At 40.3% G+C, this 16,152-nt stretch overlaps 1 protein-coding gene across 1 annotated transcript; it reads left to right on the forward strand.

Moving 5' to 3' along the window:
* Window positions 1–207: 207 nt before the first annotated feature.
* tex14 (testis expressed 14, intercellular bridge forming factor) lies at window positions 208–15,494 on the forward strand. The gene is made up of 19 exons (XM_085798915.1): window positions 208–304; window positions 1,411–1,576; window positions 2,059–2,173; window positions 2,828–2,993; window positions 3,633–3,778; window positions 4,324–4,402; window positions 5,061–5,194; window positions 5,642–5,737; window positions 6,390–6,513; window positions 7,154–7,332; window positions 7,456–7,607; window positions 8,434–8,624; window positions 8,991–9,105; window positions 9,532–10,325; window positions 11,384–11,474; window positions 11,568–11,658; window positions 11,842–11,966; window positions 14,086–14,210; window positions 15,099–15,494. The coding sequence occupies exons 2-19, from the start codon at window positions 1,450–1,452 to the stop codon at window positions 15,492–15,494; spliced, it is 3,246 nt and encodes a 1,081-aa protein (XP_085655041.1). The 5' UTR covers window positions 208–304; window positions 1,411–1,449.
* The last annotated feature ends 658 nt before the right edge of the window (window positions 15,495–16,152 follow it).

The following is a 16,152-nucleotide window of genomic DNA, read 5'->3' on the forward strand; positions in this document are numbered from 1 at the left end:
AAGACATTAATTATGTTAAATGTATTATTGTGAGAGGAGGAGCCAAAAATAATAATTTTCTCATCAAAGTGATACCTAACTGTGGCTTTAGCAAAAAGAAAATTTTCCAAATCTTTCCAACAAGTGATACAAAATGGACATTTATAGTTTTCATTTTCATTCACAGCAGGTGCGCCGTGGAGCGGTGCTGACATCAGCCACTAGGGGGCGGTCACGTGACAGTGACAGACGAACGGCTAACCTCCAAACGGCTAAAAACTGTTTGCTGCTAAAAGCTAACACACCTGCTACTTAATTATACATGGTAAGTCTCGATTTTACTACTCGGTATTATGTATGAAACACTTTTGCTTAGAGTATTGACCACTTGTAATCTTATTTCCCGGGTGTTTTCCCCATGGTTTTCCCCCTCTTAGAAGTTACAAGATGCTAACTTAGCTAGCTGACAAACATCTTGTAAGCGGCTTTGCTAATTAACGTTAGCCAAATTATTTAGATTAATTATTATGATATTATTATTATCTATCTTTCTCACTTGTGTTCTGGGTTTTATATCATATGATTTGGTGAAATATTATAAAACACTGTGCTACCACTAAGCCATAAGTTAGTATTTTGATATGCTAATGCTTGCTATAGCTGTTACCATGGTGACCGTATAGCAGCCATAGGAGAAGCCAGGGTTAACATTTATAATGCAATAACTTATATTGTGATCCTTGGGTTGAGGACAACCAAAAATAATGTCATAAAAGCAATATTACAGTGTAAATAAGTATAAAAAACATTTATATTGGGTTTAGTCAAGACTCAATTAACAAAGGGAGGTGACAAACTCTCTCTTTCCCTCATCTCTGCTGTATCATACATAATCAGCTGCCAAAATTGCACATTGTACAGTTCTTGTGTGAAAATATTTTGTGACTTTCCATCACTGAACTTACTTTCGATAATTGGTAAACATATCATTCTTTTCTACTTTCACAGGACTTGACAGTTCCCAGATTGTGCTAACTAATCAAAAACATAATCGTAATGGCAATATGGCAAAGTGCAATATCCAAGTCAGAAGAGTTGCAATTTTTCTTGATGAAAAGTACGATGTGTCATGTGTCATTTTAAGCAAATAACCCAAAAGAGTAGTTTGCATTATGAAAAGCAAGCTGTGTGCATTGGGAAATTTTGCACAATGTAGACTAATGTGAGGAGTAAAAACAGTGACACTACGACAATTATCACTTTGTAAAGTCACATACTTATAGTGTGTTTTGCCCTCTTGAATATGAGATCTGATTGGAGAAACGTCTGCCTTGGGTGAAATTCCTCAGATGTGGCACTTGTGCATTTGTGTAAGTAAGTGCCCATTAAGACAATCGGGCTGTAACAAGTTTGACCTCACTCTACTGACAGTGCCCTCTGCTGACAAGTTGGCGGACCAGATGAAACAGGATGACTGCGCTGCCATTCCCCTGCCCTGTGTATATGGGGGTTGTTACCTCAGGAGGCGTACATGCTCAACTGCACAAGTACAGTTTGGAGGGAAATCTTACCAAGCTGGAGAAACTGCTGAAGAAAGGTATGCAACTACTGTAGTTACTGTTGTAGTGCAACTGTTTAACCAATAAAACATTGAGTTAAGTATTATGCAAATTAAGTTTAATTTCCTACACTTTTTAAATGTGGCACCCAGTGCTCAAAGGAACTACTTGTGTGTGTTTTTTTGTTGCTTGATAGCCAAAGTTTGCATTGACAGTTGCATACTTGCCAGTCTTACCAAGAGATTAAGACAATAGATTATAATTTAAAACTGATGCAAAAATGGTTGGTTTCCTCTGTAGGCGACAGTTTTTGTCAAGTAAAGGAATGAAGTTTGATGGTGAACTGGCAACATTTCCTTTACACTGGTTGGCTATGAAGCAATACCAAAACTTACAAGACAAACTAAAAAGTTGTTTTAAAATGTGGTTGTACTCTGTGTACAATGACAATAAAGCATTCAATTCAGAAAGGAGGAACAAAAACGCGATCACAATCTCAGTGTTTTCTGGTTTGCTCCAGGTGTTGATGTGAACTGTGTGAATCATCTCGGTCAGAGTCCGCTGTTCTGTGCTGCTCTGTTGGGCCAAGTGAAGGTGACAGAGATGCTCCTTCATTATGGAGCCGACCCCAACCAGTAAGTCTGTAACACTGTATTAATACCTACTGTATGTACCTACTGTACCACAAATACTTTGCCCATGCCCATCGCTGTGCAGCGATGTGGCTTGGACTTCAGCCATAAACCTGGTGTCCTCAGACTGAACTCACTGGACTTCAGCATTTTAACTTCAGATCCTTCTCAACCCCAAACCCTCAAAATTAGCACGCTCTAAAAACAAGTGCAAGGTATTGCAATGTAACAAAGGGATGCAAGTGGGAGGGACAGATGAAAATTTGGTGGCCCAAGGTCAAAGGTCAAATGTCAAATACCATTGTGACCTCAGAAAACACATTTTTAGCCATAACTCACAAACTGATACACTAGTTACGACAAAACTCACTGAGTATTTTCTTTTAAAATGAAATTTTAAAGAATAAGGGACAGGTTAGGGATAACATTTTGTCTCTTGGCCAAAAAGTATTATACATCACAGTTAAATCTTAATTTTGTTTTGTTTGAATATACTTAATTCACTTTTAATTTACTTCCAAATGTTATAAAAGTTTGTAAATACATATTTGAAAAAGCATTTATTATGTCTGCTGTAGGGCACAGGGTTGGTGAGGGGTGTGCACTGTTCAAAATGCAAATCCAAGTCCAGGATTAAATTAATCAATTTGATTCTAGGCGCTGTGACGACTGGAGCACCCCAGTTCATGCAGGTGTAATCTCCTGCAACACTTCAGTGGTGAGCGGCCTGCTGGATGCTGGAGGAGATCTGAGACTCCACGATGAGCACGGCAGGACTCCCTTTGACTGGCTCAGAGCTGCAACACAGGAGGGCAGCGGCCGGGTAAGCTGCTGAGGGGGAGTGGTGTGTAAAATTACAATTAAAGGGTTAAAAAAAAGTTAAAATGACTGCTGAAATGGTTAACGGACAATTCTGGGCAAATTCAACCTGGGGCTATTGTTTCCTAATATAATATTTTAGGTCTAAAAGAATGAATCTGAAGATTTCACGCAACTTAGTATTTCAGCTCCGTTTACAAACATGCCGGCTTTCTTGAAGTAAACAAACACCTCAGTGTGTGTTTGAATAGCCAGCTGACATTGTCTGTAAAGAAAAAAAAATTGCAGTTTTGTGGGATGTAAATAGCCAAGGATCGCGGGGACTGACAGAACTACTGCATAACAGGAGCAATTAAAAAGAAAATCTCCAGATTCATTCTTTTAGACCTGAAAAACTAAACTCTAGCCCCAGGTTGAATTTGCCTGGAATTGTCCTTTAATCCATGTTTTGTTCTTACACATCCATTAAGTCACATACAGTAAGTGGTCAGGCTTTTATAAAACGGTGAAACAGACTGCGATAAAGTAAAACAAAAAAAGTTCTGCACAACACATGGTAGATTATGGTCCAGTATTCAGGTAAATCTGGACTGTCCAGTGCTCTACTCATCTCTGAATCAGTGTTATGTTTCTATTTCATTAGATGCAAGACTTCCTGGAGAGCTGCATGTCCTCTATGCAGAGGCTGTGTCAGAGTTCAACCATGAAGAAGCAATACAGTAGCACGCCTCACATCTCAACCTCCATGTTGTTGCACCCCGTCTCTTTGTTGGATCGCATAAAATCACGGTATTTTGAACATACATCTATACAGGATCATATGTTTTTCTTGTTCAGTGTATATTCTATTAATAATAAATAATTGCCCATTATGAAGGAAGCACCACAATTTGAATGGAGATCCTTGAAACTGGTGGGGTGCATTTACGTGGGTGTGCTCCTGTTTGTTCTGCTACTGAAGATTAGACCATTATATGTAATAGAAAAAGCTTTTCTTGAGGTCACAGGAGTGAAACAGCTTTTCAGCTTCATTCTTTTCCTCTAATAACTCTTCATGCTAAAATGTCAGCCTTCAGTTCAGTGGTGCTGAAAATGACCTTTTAGAAACATGAACATGAAGTGCACATTGTGTTTTGTCCATTTCATAGATATTTTGTACTTTTTGTACTGTATTCTACTAAAAATATAGCCGCTCAATCTAATATATAATACATTTTAAAGAATACTCTAAAAAATAGAATGAATAGCTTTTTGTGATTCATTATTCATAGTCAAGTCGATGGTTGTCTGATATGTGATCAACTGCAATGTTTTTGTGTTTCTACTCCTTTTAGTGGAATTGACATGCAGTTCAAAAAGAAGACAAACAGCAGGTCAACCTGTACAACAGCCCATTGTTTGGGCTTTGGAAAGGTACATCACTGAATACAGTATACAATCATTTACACATTTACACATTGCTATGCTATTTTGGTTCCATGAAAAGCACTATATAAATCCAAGCCATTATTATTATTAGTAGTAGTATGTATGTTTAGTCAGTCTTGCTTCTCTGGGGTTCCCTTTCATTCACATTTGTCTGTAAACTGTTCTTGTTTATCACATTTCTCTTAGTAAATGAATAAAAACACCTGAATCAGTTTGGGAAAGTAGTAAAGTATGTAAATAAAGTTTAACTTCATTTCCCATTAATGTGTGGGAACATGTTCTTAAGATATCATGCTACAATTGTATGTAATGGGGCATTTGGTCTGTTTTCTCTGGAGCTTTAGCCACTAATATTTACAGTAATTTGCCTGGGATGGGTTTCTTACATGATTATTGGTCACTACTCATTGTTTTTTAAAAATTATGTATCAAATGTCATTATAATAAGAAAAATTGAGTATTTCTGCTATTTGTTCACATTTATTTGTTTTTTATATAAATTGTTCACTGGGTTAATCTACCACACACTGGTTTCATTTATCCACACTACTCCTGTTGCCTTCATGATTTACAGCAAACACTGCTGCACTGCATTGGAAAACTAGAAGCCTGAGTTTTCTCCTTTGTATGTTTTGTCGTGTAGGTGTGTGTAAACAGTTCCTGCCAGGCTCTGGCTTTGCCGGCATCTGTTCCACTGATAGGAGAGAGTGATCTGACCCAGGCCGAGGATGAACCTCTGCTTTCTTTCACCTGCGGCTCTTTCACCTTCATGACCAAGTAAGGCCAAGTCACTCAGCCGCAGCTAGAGCCACAGCCAGAGGCTCAGAAAAGTATGTCAACACATGGGATTTCTTCTAGTGCTGCTTCCCAGACTATGACTGATGGGTCTGTTGTCCATGTGTGTGTGTGTGTGTGTGTGTTAAAGGTGCTGTTTGGTGGAGATTACATGGCACCTCTTTTATCAAACCATAATTGAAAAATGTCAGTCGTCTGAAGTTATTAAGGTTGTTTCCTTGTCCACTGAGTTATTATCAGACTCTGCAGAAAGACATAAAGTCAAAGCAGTGACTGATAAATTATTAGATTGATTACCTGCACACTTAATAAAATAAAATAAAAAAAATGAACCCAGTGGGATCAGGTGTAGACTGATGTGACCCGAAATTGAAAAGAGGTAAATGAAAGTACAGGCATGTTCTTTAATAAAAACACTGTGTGTCTCAGCTACAACTGGAGAGGCTCCAGGGTGACGGTGAAGACGATGGGGAAGAGCGACACAGCTCATCTGGACCTGCTGCTCATAGAACAAGACTACTGCAGGTGGGTTCAGGTAAAAACAGACATCGTGGCTGTGAGACACAATAGATAAAATAACAGGGAAAGAGTTGTAATGGGACGGTGCATATATACATATAAGGAGCAGATTAGGATATTCCTGTATGGCTATTCTATTCTACAGTTTTACAGTCTATTACTTTAATCTCTCTTATTGTTTTCTCTGTCTTTTGAGTGTTTTTATATTTTGTTCTATACTTCTATCCTGTATTTTATTCTATTTTATCAAATTTTTTAATAGTTTTTTTTATACTTATCATATTTTATTGTGTTTTTATCTTTTACTATTGCTATATTTTATTGTTGTTTTTAATCTTCGTGTATTAGTCTCCACGTCATTCTTCTTATTTCACTTCTTTTGTATACTTTTTCAATCAAAATGTAAAGCATTTTTTTGCTTTGAAAGGTGCTATATAAATAAAATTGTATTGATTTTTTTTAAATTGGCTAAAATACATTTTTATGGCTGAGCCCATCCACAGCAGCACATGAAATGACCTCAACTATGGCAGAAATAGGAGCACAGTTAGTGCTTCTCATGGTTGCTGAATCAATGATGACCCCTGTGGTTGTCAATGAATATTTTTTGCTGTATGTTTTTGTCTATGTGTGTGTGTGTGTGTGAATGTGTAAATAGTCAGCTGTTCCACCCACGGCTGCTGCAGCTGATGGCAGTGAGTCTGTCCGACGACCTCCACTGGACCAGCCTGGTGTTTGAGCGAGTTGCTGTGGGGACGCTGCACAACCTGCTGCACAACAGGGTAACAAAGACACACTGGCGAGACATTTTGGCTCAGTGGTATGAACCTTACCGTTGTGCGTAGGGATGTCACGAATACAGATTTTCCAGGTGCGATTATCGTCAGAGAAATAATCTCGGTATTACAATTATCATGATTATTATGCATCAATTAATTTCAAACACTATTAATGTGTAAAATCAAATATAGTCAAAATATAATTACATTACTAATTATTTCCACAAAGTATCTATTAAAATATGACCAATTATTAAAGTGTTTGAAATATAAGTCATTAATTGTCATCTATACCAAACGTTTAATTTTTTTTTTATTATTGCAAATGACACTGACTCTAGCATTTAAATTCCTACCAATTCATCTGCCAATACGGTTCCGACATAATCTTTTTTTGGAAAGTGGCGGTATTTAGGAATCTTTACGATTAATTAATTGTGGCGTTTAATACCGCGATTAATTGTGAAAACAAGTAATTGTGACATCCCTAGTTGTGTGACAGGGGCATTCAGTGGCAAAGAAATACTTAAAAACTAACTGTAATGCAATAGCAAATATTTTATGACTGTACTTGAATTCTTGACACTGAAGGATGAAGGTTTACATTTTGTGGATAGATTTGACTTCTTATCCCCGTCTGCAGCGCACAGAGTTCCCAGTGCTGCAGGACCGATGGCTGCTGTCAGTGATGCTGCAGGTTTGCGAAGGTCTGCAGTACCTCCACAGAGCCGGCCTGGTGATGAGGGCGCTGTCTTCTCACAGTGTGGTCCTCACTACGCTCACAGTGGCCAAGCTGACCGGTTTAGGCTTCATGGTCCCCAGGTAGGCAGACTGTCACCCTCGCCTACGCCAGGCTCAATGCAGCTTTAATGTAGAAGGTACAAGTGGTTCTTCCTCCATCTGAGTTTTTTTTACATTATTGTGTGTGTGTGTGTGTGTTTCCAGTAGTGAGAATACAAGTGTGCAAACCCACAAGAACATCGCCTTGCCCCCCAGCCTTTACCGATGGGCTGCTCCAGAGGTTATTAAACAGCGGCCCTGCACTAAGGAGGCCGACATCTACAGTCTGTGTGCTCTGATCCAGGAACTCTACACAGGTATTTGTCTCAGACTGGCTTCTCTTTTCAAACATATCAGGGAATAAAGTTTTGCCTTTTTTCTATTCACACAATCTCAAAGTACACTGAAAAATTTAATTTTGTTGTGCCAAAGTAGATAATTAATTCTAAGCTGTTTAAGTATAGCTGTGTTTAGACAACTCATCAGCCAGCTCGTCAGTCAGTCAAATTTAAATCAAATTCAAAGACTTTATTGTCATTGTGCGGTACACAACGAAACTTGCCTCTAAATACAATACTCACATTCACACATAGCGCTGGAAACATCGCTCGAAATCTACTTACTCACACACATTCACAGATTGGGGGCAAGTGTGGGTTGCAGACATACAGTAGGAGCCAGGAATCGAACCACTGACTTACTATTCCTCCTGACACTCATACCTTTCAGAAAAGGTTACTTTAGCCTGATAAGTTTAATTACTTTCCTCACCAGCCAGTTGTATTAACTAAGTGTAAGCTAGGAGAGTCAACAAATTAAGCAGACATCAGTTAAGATCATTCTTTATTTTAAGTAAGGATCAAATGGACAGTGTACAGTTTTGAAAGTTACATGTTGATTAGGTTGATTACTCAGTGGGCTCTGGTTTTGATTTAACTTGAGGAATAGAAAACTAAAGCAGAACTTAGCATTTGAAAAGCAGAACAGTACAAAGGCACTGATGACATTTCCAACATACAGTAGTTAATCGTTAAATTGTTTATTCATCTACAAAGTTTTGATTCAAAGTCTCCTGTAGTTCTAGGATGTAGAAAGTGACGGTTATTTAGACATTGGATGCATTATGTTTTAAATGTGTTTCAGACAGTGAACCGTGGGGCACTCTGAGCCCCGACAGGATCAAACAGGTGATGGAAACGGGCCGGGTCCTGGCAGCAGACAGCAGAGTGCCGCAGCCGTACTATGATGTGGTCCTGAAGGGCCTGAAGCAGCACCCCGAGGTCCGCACCTGCAGCCTGCAGAGACTCTGCTGCACAGTGCAACAGGACATTAAGGTGTGCCTTCATTTATACCTCTCAGTGTCTGCAAAGTCATACGTTCAGGTGGTGCAGTATTTGGCTCGTGGGTAAGTGTTAGAGGATACTGAAGTGCACATTTTGAAATTAAGAATTAGATTATTAAGTTATTTGGTTTTATTGAAGCAACTTTTATCCTGTCTTGGTTCATGTTCTTATTTTAAAACAATTGAAAACAAGAACATTGTCATTGTAATCAAATAACTGTGAGAAAATACATGGGAATCGTGAGCACTGCAACAACTTTTCATTGACTTTGTGCACTACAGAGATGATTTTCCATCCTGTTATGTGGATATAAGCTGTTATATGATCCCCCTGTTTGTATGTATGTATGCGCTACAGAGGTTGTCCTTTGAGGAGCAGATGAGTGGTGGTGGGCTTTGTCCAGAACAAGATCTGGAGCTGGGGGTCAAGACCACAACTCAGTGCAACACTGTGGAGGAGCCAGTGCAGAACGGTACTCAGCACAACACACAAACATACAGTACAGATTATTGTTCTTTTGTGCAATGAAAAAAGCAATTGAAGAGTTCATTTGCAAAAGCAGATAACTCTGTTTTAAAAAAAAATTCAAAACAATTTTTGATTATTATTTACACCAGGTGATATCAGTCAAACCAAAGTTGAGTGGCTTTCACCAAGGAGATGAGACGTAACAAAACAGACGTAGCTCAAAAAAATAAAGCTTTATTGCAAACAACACTATGCAAAGAATAATTCAAAAGCATCAGCTCATCTTTTTCAAAATGGCATTTATCTGCTTTTGCAAATGAACTCTTCAATTACACAACTGATGGCTTGGAACTATATTTAAAAGTGTGTTTACTACATGTTCTTCAGCTCAAATATCATCACAGTGTCTTTATAAATCCTTCTGTCGTAGCTGTTCACAGAGCCGTCAGGCCGGTCACAGTCAAGGCTGAAGCCGTGGAGGAAAGACTCGCCTACCTGGACCGACAGCTGGACAGTCGACCAGAGCCAGAGCTGGCAAGAGACACGGATGAATGTTCAGAGGGAGAATCCATGTTCCACCAGGACACTTACAGAACGGACATGTGTCCTCTTTCTGGCGAGTTTTACTCTGCGAAGGAAGAACCTGACATAGAAGCGGCCATAGACAGGGAGATAGTGGAGCTGTCCAAAATAACAGTGGACGAGCAGCTCAGCACCATTTTGGTCAACCTCAAAGTGTCTCGGGAGCTGCTGCAGCAGGCCAACAGGAGCCTGGACACGGTGGAGAGAGGCCTGCAGCTCGACCACAGAGAGGAGGACCAAGTGGACTCAGTGAGCAGGTTAATCCAAAACGTCTCCTCCGGTGCGTCCTCCGTGTCTTCCTTCTCCGTTCCCTCCGGTGGAACTAACACTGCCGTTGCGCCACGCTCAAAGCAGTACAGTCTCTTTCGACACGGCGAAGACGACTGGGTCAAAAACATGGAGGCCCAGCTCCTGAACAGAGATTGGGAACTGCTGAGCCCGGAGGAGCTGGCTCTGTGGCTGAGTCACTACCCGACTGAACAACAGCACTACGACGAGGACGACTGGTCGAGGCGGCCGCTTTCCCCGGGTCGCTACATGACGGAGGGTCATCCAGAGAGAGATCTGAGCTCTGAACTGAGCCAGTACAGATCGGCTCTGAACGACCTCGTTCTCAGCAGCCCCTCTGAGGAGAAGCTGCAGGTACACTGCAAAAACTCAAAATCTTTCCAAGAATATTTGTCTTATTTCTTGTCAAAATGTCTAATTTCTAGTCAAAACTAAACTCTTAAACACTTAAAATAAGACTCATCACCTAAAAATGAACTTGTTTTTAGATAATTTTCATTTGTTTCAAACGTATTTTCACTTGAAATAAGTAGAAATATCTGCCGGTGAAAGCAAGTTTTTTGTGCTTGTAATAAAAAAAAAAAAACTTGCTCCACTATCAGATTTTTCTACTTATTCCAAGTGAAAATCTGCTTGAAAGAAGTAAAAAAGTGTCTAAAAACAAGCTACTTTTTAATGTGATCATGAGTCTTATTTTAAAGCAGAAGTAAGCGGAATGTTTGTGTTAATATAAGTCTTAAATAGTTGTATCTTCCGACAGCAATCACTTATATAGAGTGTTTGGTCTGAAACACGGGTCTGTCAGTCACTCTGCTCTGCTGTAAGCCGAGGAGAAAACTTTCCTTGTATCCTACAACCATTATCCAATGAGGAGAGAGAACGGCATAAAGGGGCAGTCCTCTCTGTGTGTGCAGCCAAGGGATGCGCGTGAACGTGGTGACGTAGGGACGAGGGCGGGGACTGCTAACTCCATCCGCTGACAGGAAGTTAGCCAAAACGACCGGACCGCCTCTGCTTTAAGTATAATGAGATTTGTTTTGACTAGAAATAAGACAAATATTCTTGGTAAGATCTTGAGTTTCTGCAGTGTACAGATGTTACTGAGACTAACAGTGTAGGATCAAACATGACATATTTACAACGTTTAAAATAAACCATAACATGACTTTGAAGGAGACAGCAATTTGCTATATTATTAAAATATATTATAGCATCAAATGAACTACCGTAATTTTAGCTGAAAGCTGCTTTGATGATTTTGCTCTCATCATCTCAGCTCCACAGACAAACATTATGTGGGTGGAAAATGTATTATAGCAGTTCACACAAATGTCAAATGTGATTAACAGTTGACAAAGTGGTTTCTATAAAAGCAGAGTGAACGTGATACAGTAGTACTATGTCTCCTCCAGATGTCCAGCTCAGAAGAAGAGGCAGATGTTACAGTGGAGGTGTGCAGGCCAGCAGCCAGGGACAGTCCACAGCCAGACACTCACAACACCAGTAAGACATCGATGCCTCCTGTCCTGTCACCATGAGACTGTGACTGAGGATTTTATGTGGAGCTGCTGAGTCTTTTCTCTGTCTCTCTCCCAGAATATGAGAGCTTTCCAGACAGCTGTGACAAAACAGATGCTGATCCTGGTGTCAGCGAAGCACAGGAACAGTATTTGCCCAACACCAACATGTCAGCTGCTTCTCTGAGCTAATAGTTTTGAATAAATCTGCAACTTGTTTGGTTAAGATTTAGATGTATTTTCAGTGCATGATTTGCATGTTGAACTTTATGTTTTTATGTGTCATCTATCCCAGAGTAACATTTCCCTGCAGAAACGTAACATCATTTTTTCCTCTGTGTGGGTGTGTGTAGAGCTCAGCCAGACATCGCCGACCTCTCCAGCATCACACACTCTCCAGCTCTGCCTGAGGAAAACCTCCACGGTGCCTTTGTCAACAGATGCGGCCCAGCCTGTAATAGTACCCCACGTATCTCAGGTAGAAGCTTGTACACAATATAAACACATGCAGAAACCTGCATGAAAAACTTATATGAAAAAATACCTACCTCATTTTACCCAACTACCTATCACACAAACTGACCCAGTTTTCTTTACTGTAAATATTTTGTCATCTGCACCATGTTAAACCATTAATAACTATAATTACCACCTCACAGCTGTATGTCAGCCAGGTTACAGGAAAAATGGGCATAATTTCCATTCCTGTATACCACTGAGCAATAGTGGTAGTCACTTGATTTTTTCCTTGATTTTTTCCATTTAATTTTATCCTTGTACTTGTATTTTAAATTGTGTCATGATAAGATTAGCCAGTCCAGAAAAACAATATCGGTAAGACTTTATAAAACTTTACACAATATTAAAAAGACAAATAAATCGAATTGATAAGAGCTGTGACACTGTTTATGCAGAGAAGGTGGTAAACTTTTCAAGTAAAGACGTCAAGGTGTAACTGTCCGTCTTTACAGCTTGAGCACTTGGTGTGGAAATTAGCTCATTGAGTGCCAACCACGTAATTTCTCGTTTTTCGTTCCCATGCGTTGAGTGCCAAAAACGAAATTTTTCGTTTTTTGCTTTTTTTTTAAATTATGAAAATAGACACTTTAATACACATTATATGTAAATTTGGGGACTCTACGACGAGGAGAACTGAAATAGATGACGATCAAAGTCACATGACAGCTCATGATCTGGAAGTTTTTATCATAACTCAGCTTCTGCAAATGGAGGTCTGCATGTGGATGCAGCGCAGCTGCTCCGGTGCTGCTCCGCTCTCACCCGCGAGGCTGCAGCAGCTGGGAGCTGAACCAGGAAGCTCTCAGCCCACTGTCCCGCCCGGTCTTCATCTGGAGCAACACCGTGTCCTCCCCAAAGTCCTCCCGCGGTAAAATCTGATGGTCTCTGGACCAAAGCAGACCGGCACCACCGACCCGTACCCCAGAAGGACCCCGACCACCGGCGGGACCGGTGTTCGCGAGCCGCTGTGGCCGGCAGAGCCTCACGTTCCGCGGCGAGAGGCTGTGACACGGCACGGTGCGTCTGTGTTATTGCTGTTTAGTGGCGCCCCCCCCCCGCCCCCGATGGAGGTTTTGTGAATAGAACAACAATTGTTGTGTATATTTATCTTATACGAGCCCTTTGATCCAGAAATGCGAGTGTCTGAAGAGCGACAGACACAAACAGCGCACCTTTCATAAAAGACGCTCTATCTCCTTTTCTAGAAAAAAAGGAGGGATTTTGGTGAAACCCAGCCATGTTTAGCTTGACTTTTCTCAGGAACGGAGGCACGTAGAAACAAACGGTTTGTGGTCATTTGAAGCATAAAGTTAAACCTTTCAATTGAGCTACAGTATGTGTTGGTGGCAATAATATAGAATACACTATGGCTCTAAAATAAAAAGTCAAATATGGTCTAATTTGCCGGTACACTTGACTAAAACTTTGGAAAGGAGCGCGGCACTCAATGAGTTAGTATGCACAGACTATTCTCTGTGCATAATATCTATACATACCGTACATATATGGAATGTAACAGGATACTACTATGAATACTCTTCTTTATTCTAAAAACCATGATATGATTCATATGATATTGTGGAAACACTTTATAATAAGTTCACACTATTAAGCATTAGCTAAGCATTAAATACTGATCATTTATAACATATGAATACTCATTAGTATGTAGTTTATAAACACAGTTAAAAATGTTTTACTCATCATTGATAAGCACTAACTGTATTTATAAACTACATACTGAGTATTCATGCATTATAAATGATGAATTCAGTATTTAATGCTTAATAGTGTGTACCTACTATGAAATGTTACCACAATATCTTATGAATCATATCATTTTTTTTTAGAATAAAGAAGAGTATTCATAGTAGTATCCTATCACCCTCCATGTAAGTATGTATAGATATTACTGAAGCGATAAATCAGGTTTCTATGATCCTCCAACCTGATTGAAACCAGCTCAATGAAAAATAACAGCTGTTTTGCTTTGGTTATCCGCAGCAATATGAAAGTACAGGTGAAGACAAGGGACAAAAACTGTTTTTTTTTTGTTTTTTTTGCTCGCGTTTTAACAGATGTAAAGTGGCGTGACATGATGGGTGTTATGAAGACCAGCCTCCCAGACTCCCCCGCCTGCAGCCACATCACTCCTGTGCATCTTCAGACTCAGGTCACCACACCAAAAGAGAGCACGGAACAGGTTCAGCAGATTATCGGGTCCCTGGATAGACCCGAACCATTACTGTTGTAACTCTGTGATGAACTGCTTCCATGTTTAGTGTTTGTTTTTACCGTCTGCCTACTCTAAGGGCCTGATCTACTAAGATCCCAGCTAAGGGGCGGTAAATTGCGTGCTCCAGGTTAATTTTGTGTGTTTGGTTAGCGCACGAAAAACAGGCGATTTACTAAGAGTAACCCGCTAAATGACAGCACGCGCAAACCGCAGTATTTAAATGAGGGTTTTGTGCGGTGCTGCTACCAGAGAGGGAGGAGAAGAAAGGAGAGGAGCGGAGCGCACTGGAGGAGAGACGTGCGGCGTGCGTAACAACGCTTAAATTACTTTTAACACACCTGAAAAACTGCTACAGTTCGCTGGAATGACCCGGATGCGAGGAAATGCAGAGAGAAAAGAGCTCTTTTGCCCTGGCAGGTATGTAAATCAATAAAATAAAAAAAAAGCAGTGCCAGACAGTACTTGCCTTTCAAACGTACTAAATAAAGACACAAAAACTTCCACCGCAATCTGTTTCAGGTTTGGTAAATCAAGTTGCGTGTGCTAAATAAATCTATTTGCATCTACTCCTCCCAATATTTTTGCACGTTCTGGCCGAAACGCCCACATTTGCATATTCATCGAGGCAAACGCGCCAAATGCATCGCGTATGCTTTTTTTTGCCCATTTGAGAGACGCAATCCTCAGTGCACCCGTTTAGTAGATCAGCTTGCACATTTTTTTGCGGGTGACATCAAGTTTGCACACGTTTTTTTTTATACAAGCAAACCTTTAGTAGATCAGGCCCTAAGACAAGATTGAGAACCTACAGCAGGCCCACACAGTATGATGCTGTTAACTTCTGTGAACTTCTAGGCTTCTTCCAGTGATTGCCAGCTTCCGCCCTTCGAGGTCGACTCTGCCAGCAGCCTCCAGGGCTTCATCACAGCCAACCAAGAGGACGAGGTGTTCACAGACAGCGTGTCCTCGAGCTCCAGTGTCCACAGGTCCTGCAGCACCGTGGAAGAAGAAGAAGAGCGCAGAGTACAACCAGAAGAGGAAGGAGAGGAAGCAGCAGGAGTGTGTGAGGAGCGGGAGCAGAGTGAGGAGAGGCAGGAGGAAAGCGTGGAGGAGGAAGACAGAACAGAAGAGGACAGTGAGGAGGTGGAGAAAGGATTACAGAGCAGTGAAGGAGAAGAGGAGGAAGAGGAGGATGATGTACAGAGAGGTGAGAGCCAACAAGTCGTGCTGAGCAGTTGCAGCTTGTTTTAACGCTGCATTGCAAAAACTCAAAATCTTTTCGAGAATATTTGTCATATTTCTTGTCACAATATCTCATTTCTAGTCAAAACTAACCTCTTTCCACTTAAAATAAGACTCATCACCTAAAAATGAACTTATTTTTAGATAATTTTCACTTGTTTCAAACGTATTTTCACTTGAAATAAGTAGAAAAATCTGCCAGTGAAAGCAAGGTTTTTGTGCTCATAGTAAGAAAGAAAAACTTGCTTCACTATCAGATTTTTCTACTTATTTCAAGTAAAAAATTATGCTTGAAAGAAGTAAAAAGTGTCTAAAAACAAGCTACTTTTTATGTGATTTTCATATAATGAGATTTGTTTTGACTAGAAATAAGACAAATATTCTTGGTAAGATTTTGAGTTTTTGCAGTGTGCTTTGTTAACAAAGACGTCTGTCAGTCCCACAGCACGAGCAGTCAGACGATCAAATGTGGGAGTGAAGTCGGATCAAATGAGTTGTTCTTCACACAGCCGCGAGGAAGTGAAGCTGGATGTACTCGTTCTCACAAACTACAGTAAATAGTCTAGTAGCGATCTGCACCACGCTGTGCTTGTTCCCGCTGCAATTTCAATTTCAAATCGATTCGATGGCGTTAAACACAGACAACGATGACGGACGGGTGATGATG

Source organism: Trachurus japonicus, chromosome 14, assembly GCF_045865225.1.
Source record: "Trachurus japonicus isolate A0001 chromosome 14, Traja_1.0".
NCBI classification, from domain to species: Eukaryota; Metazoa; Chordata; class Actinopteri; order Carangiformes; family Carangidae; genus Trachurus; species Trachurus japonicus.

Bases quoted from the DNA above. Each gene is read 5' to 3' on its own strand.
- tex14 (XM_085798915.1), top strand. From the start codon at position 1,450: ATGACTGCGCTGCCATTCCCCTGCCCTGTGTATATGGGGGTTGTTACC. The intron at 8,625-8,990 runs GTGTGCCTTCAT...TATGCGCTACAG, and splicing joins CAGTGCAACAGGACATTAAG to AGGTTGTCCTTTGAGGAGCA. The intron at 14,211-15,098 runs GTTCAGCAGATT...GTGAACTTCTAG, and splicing joins CAAAAGAGAGCACGGAACAG to GCTTCTTCCAGTGATTGCCA.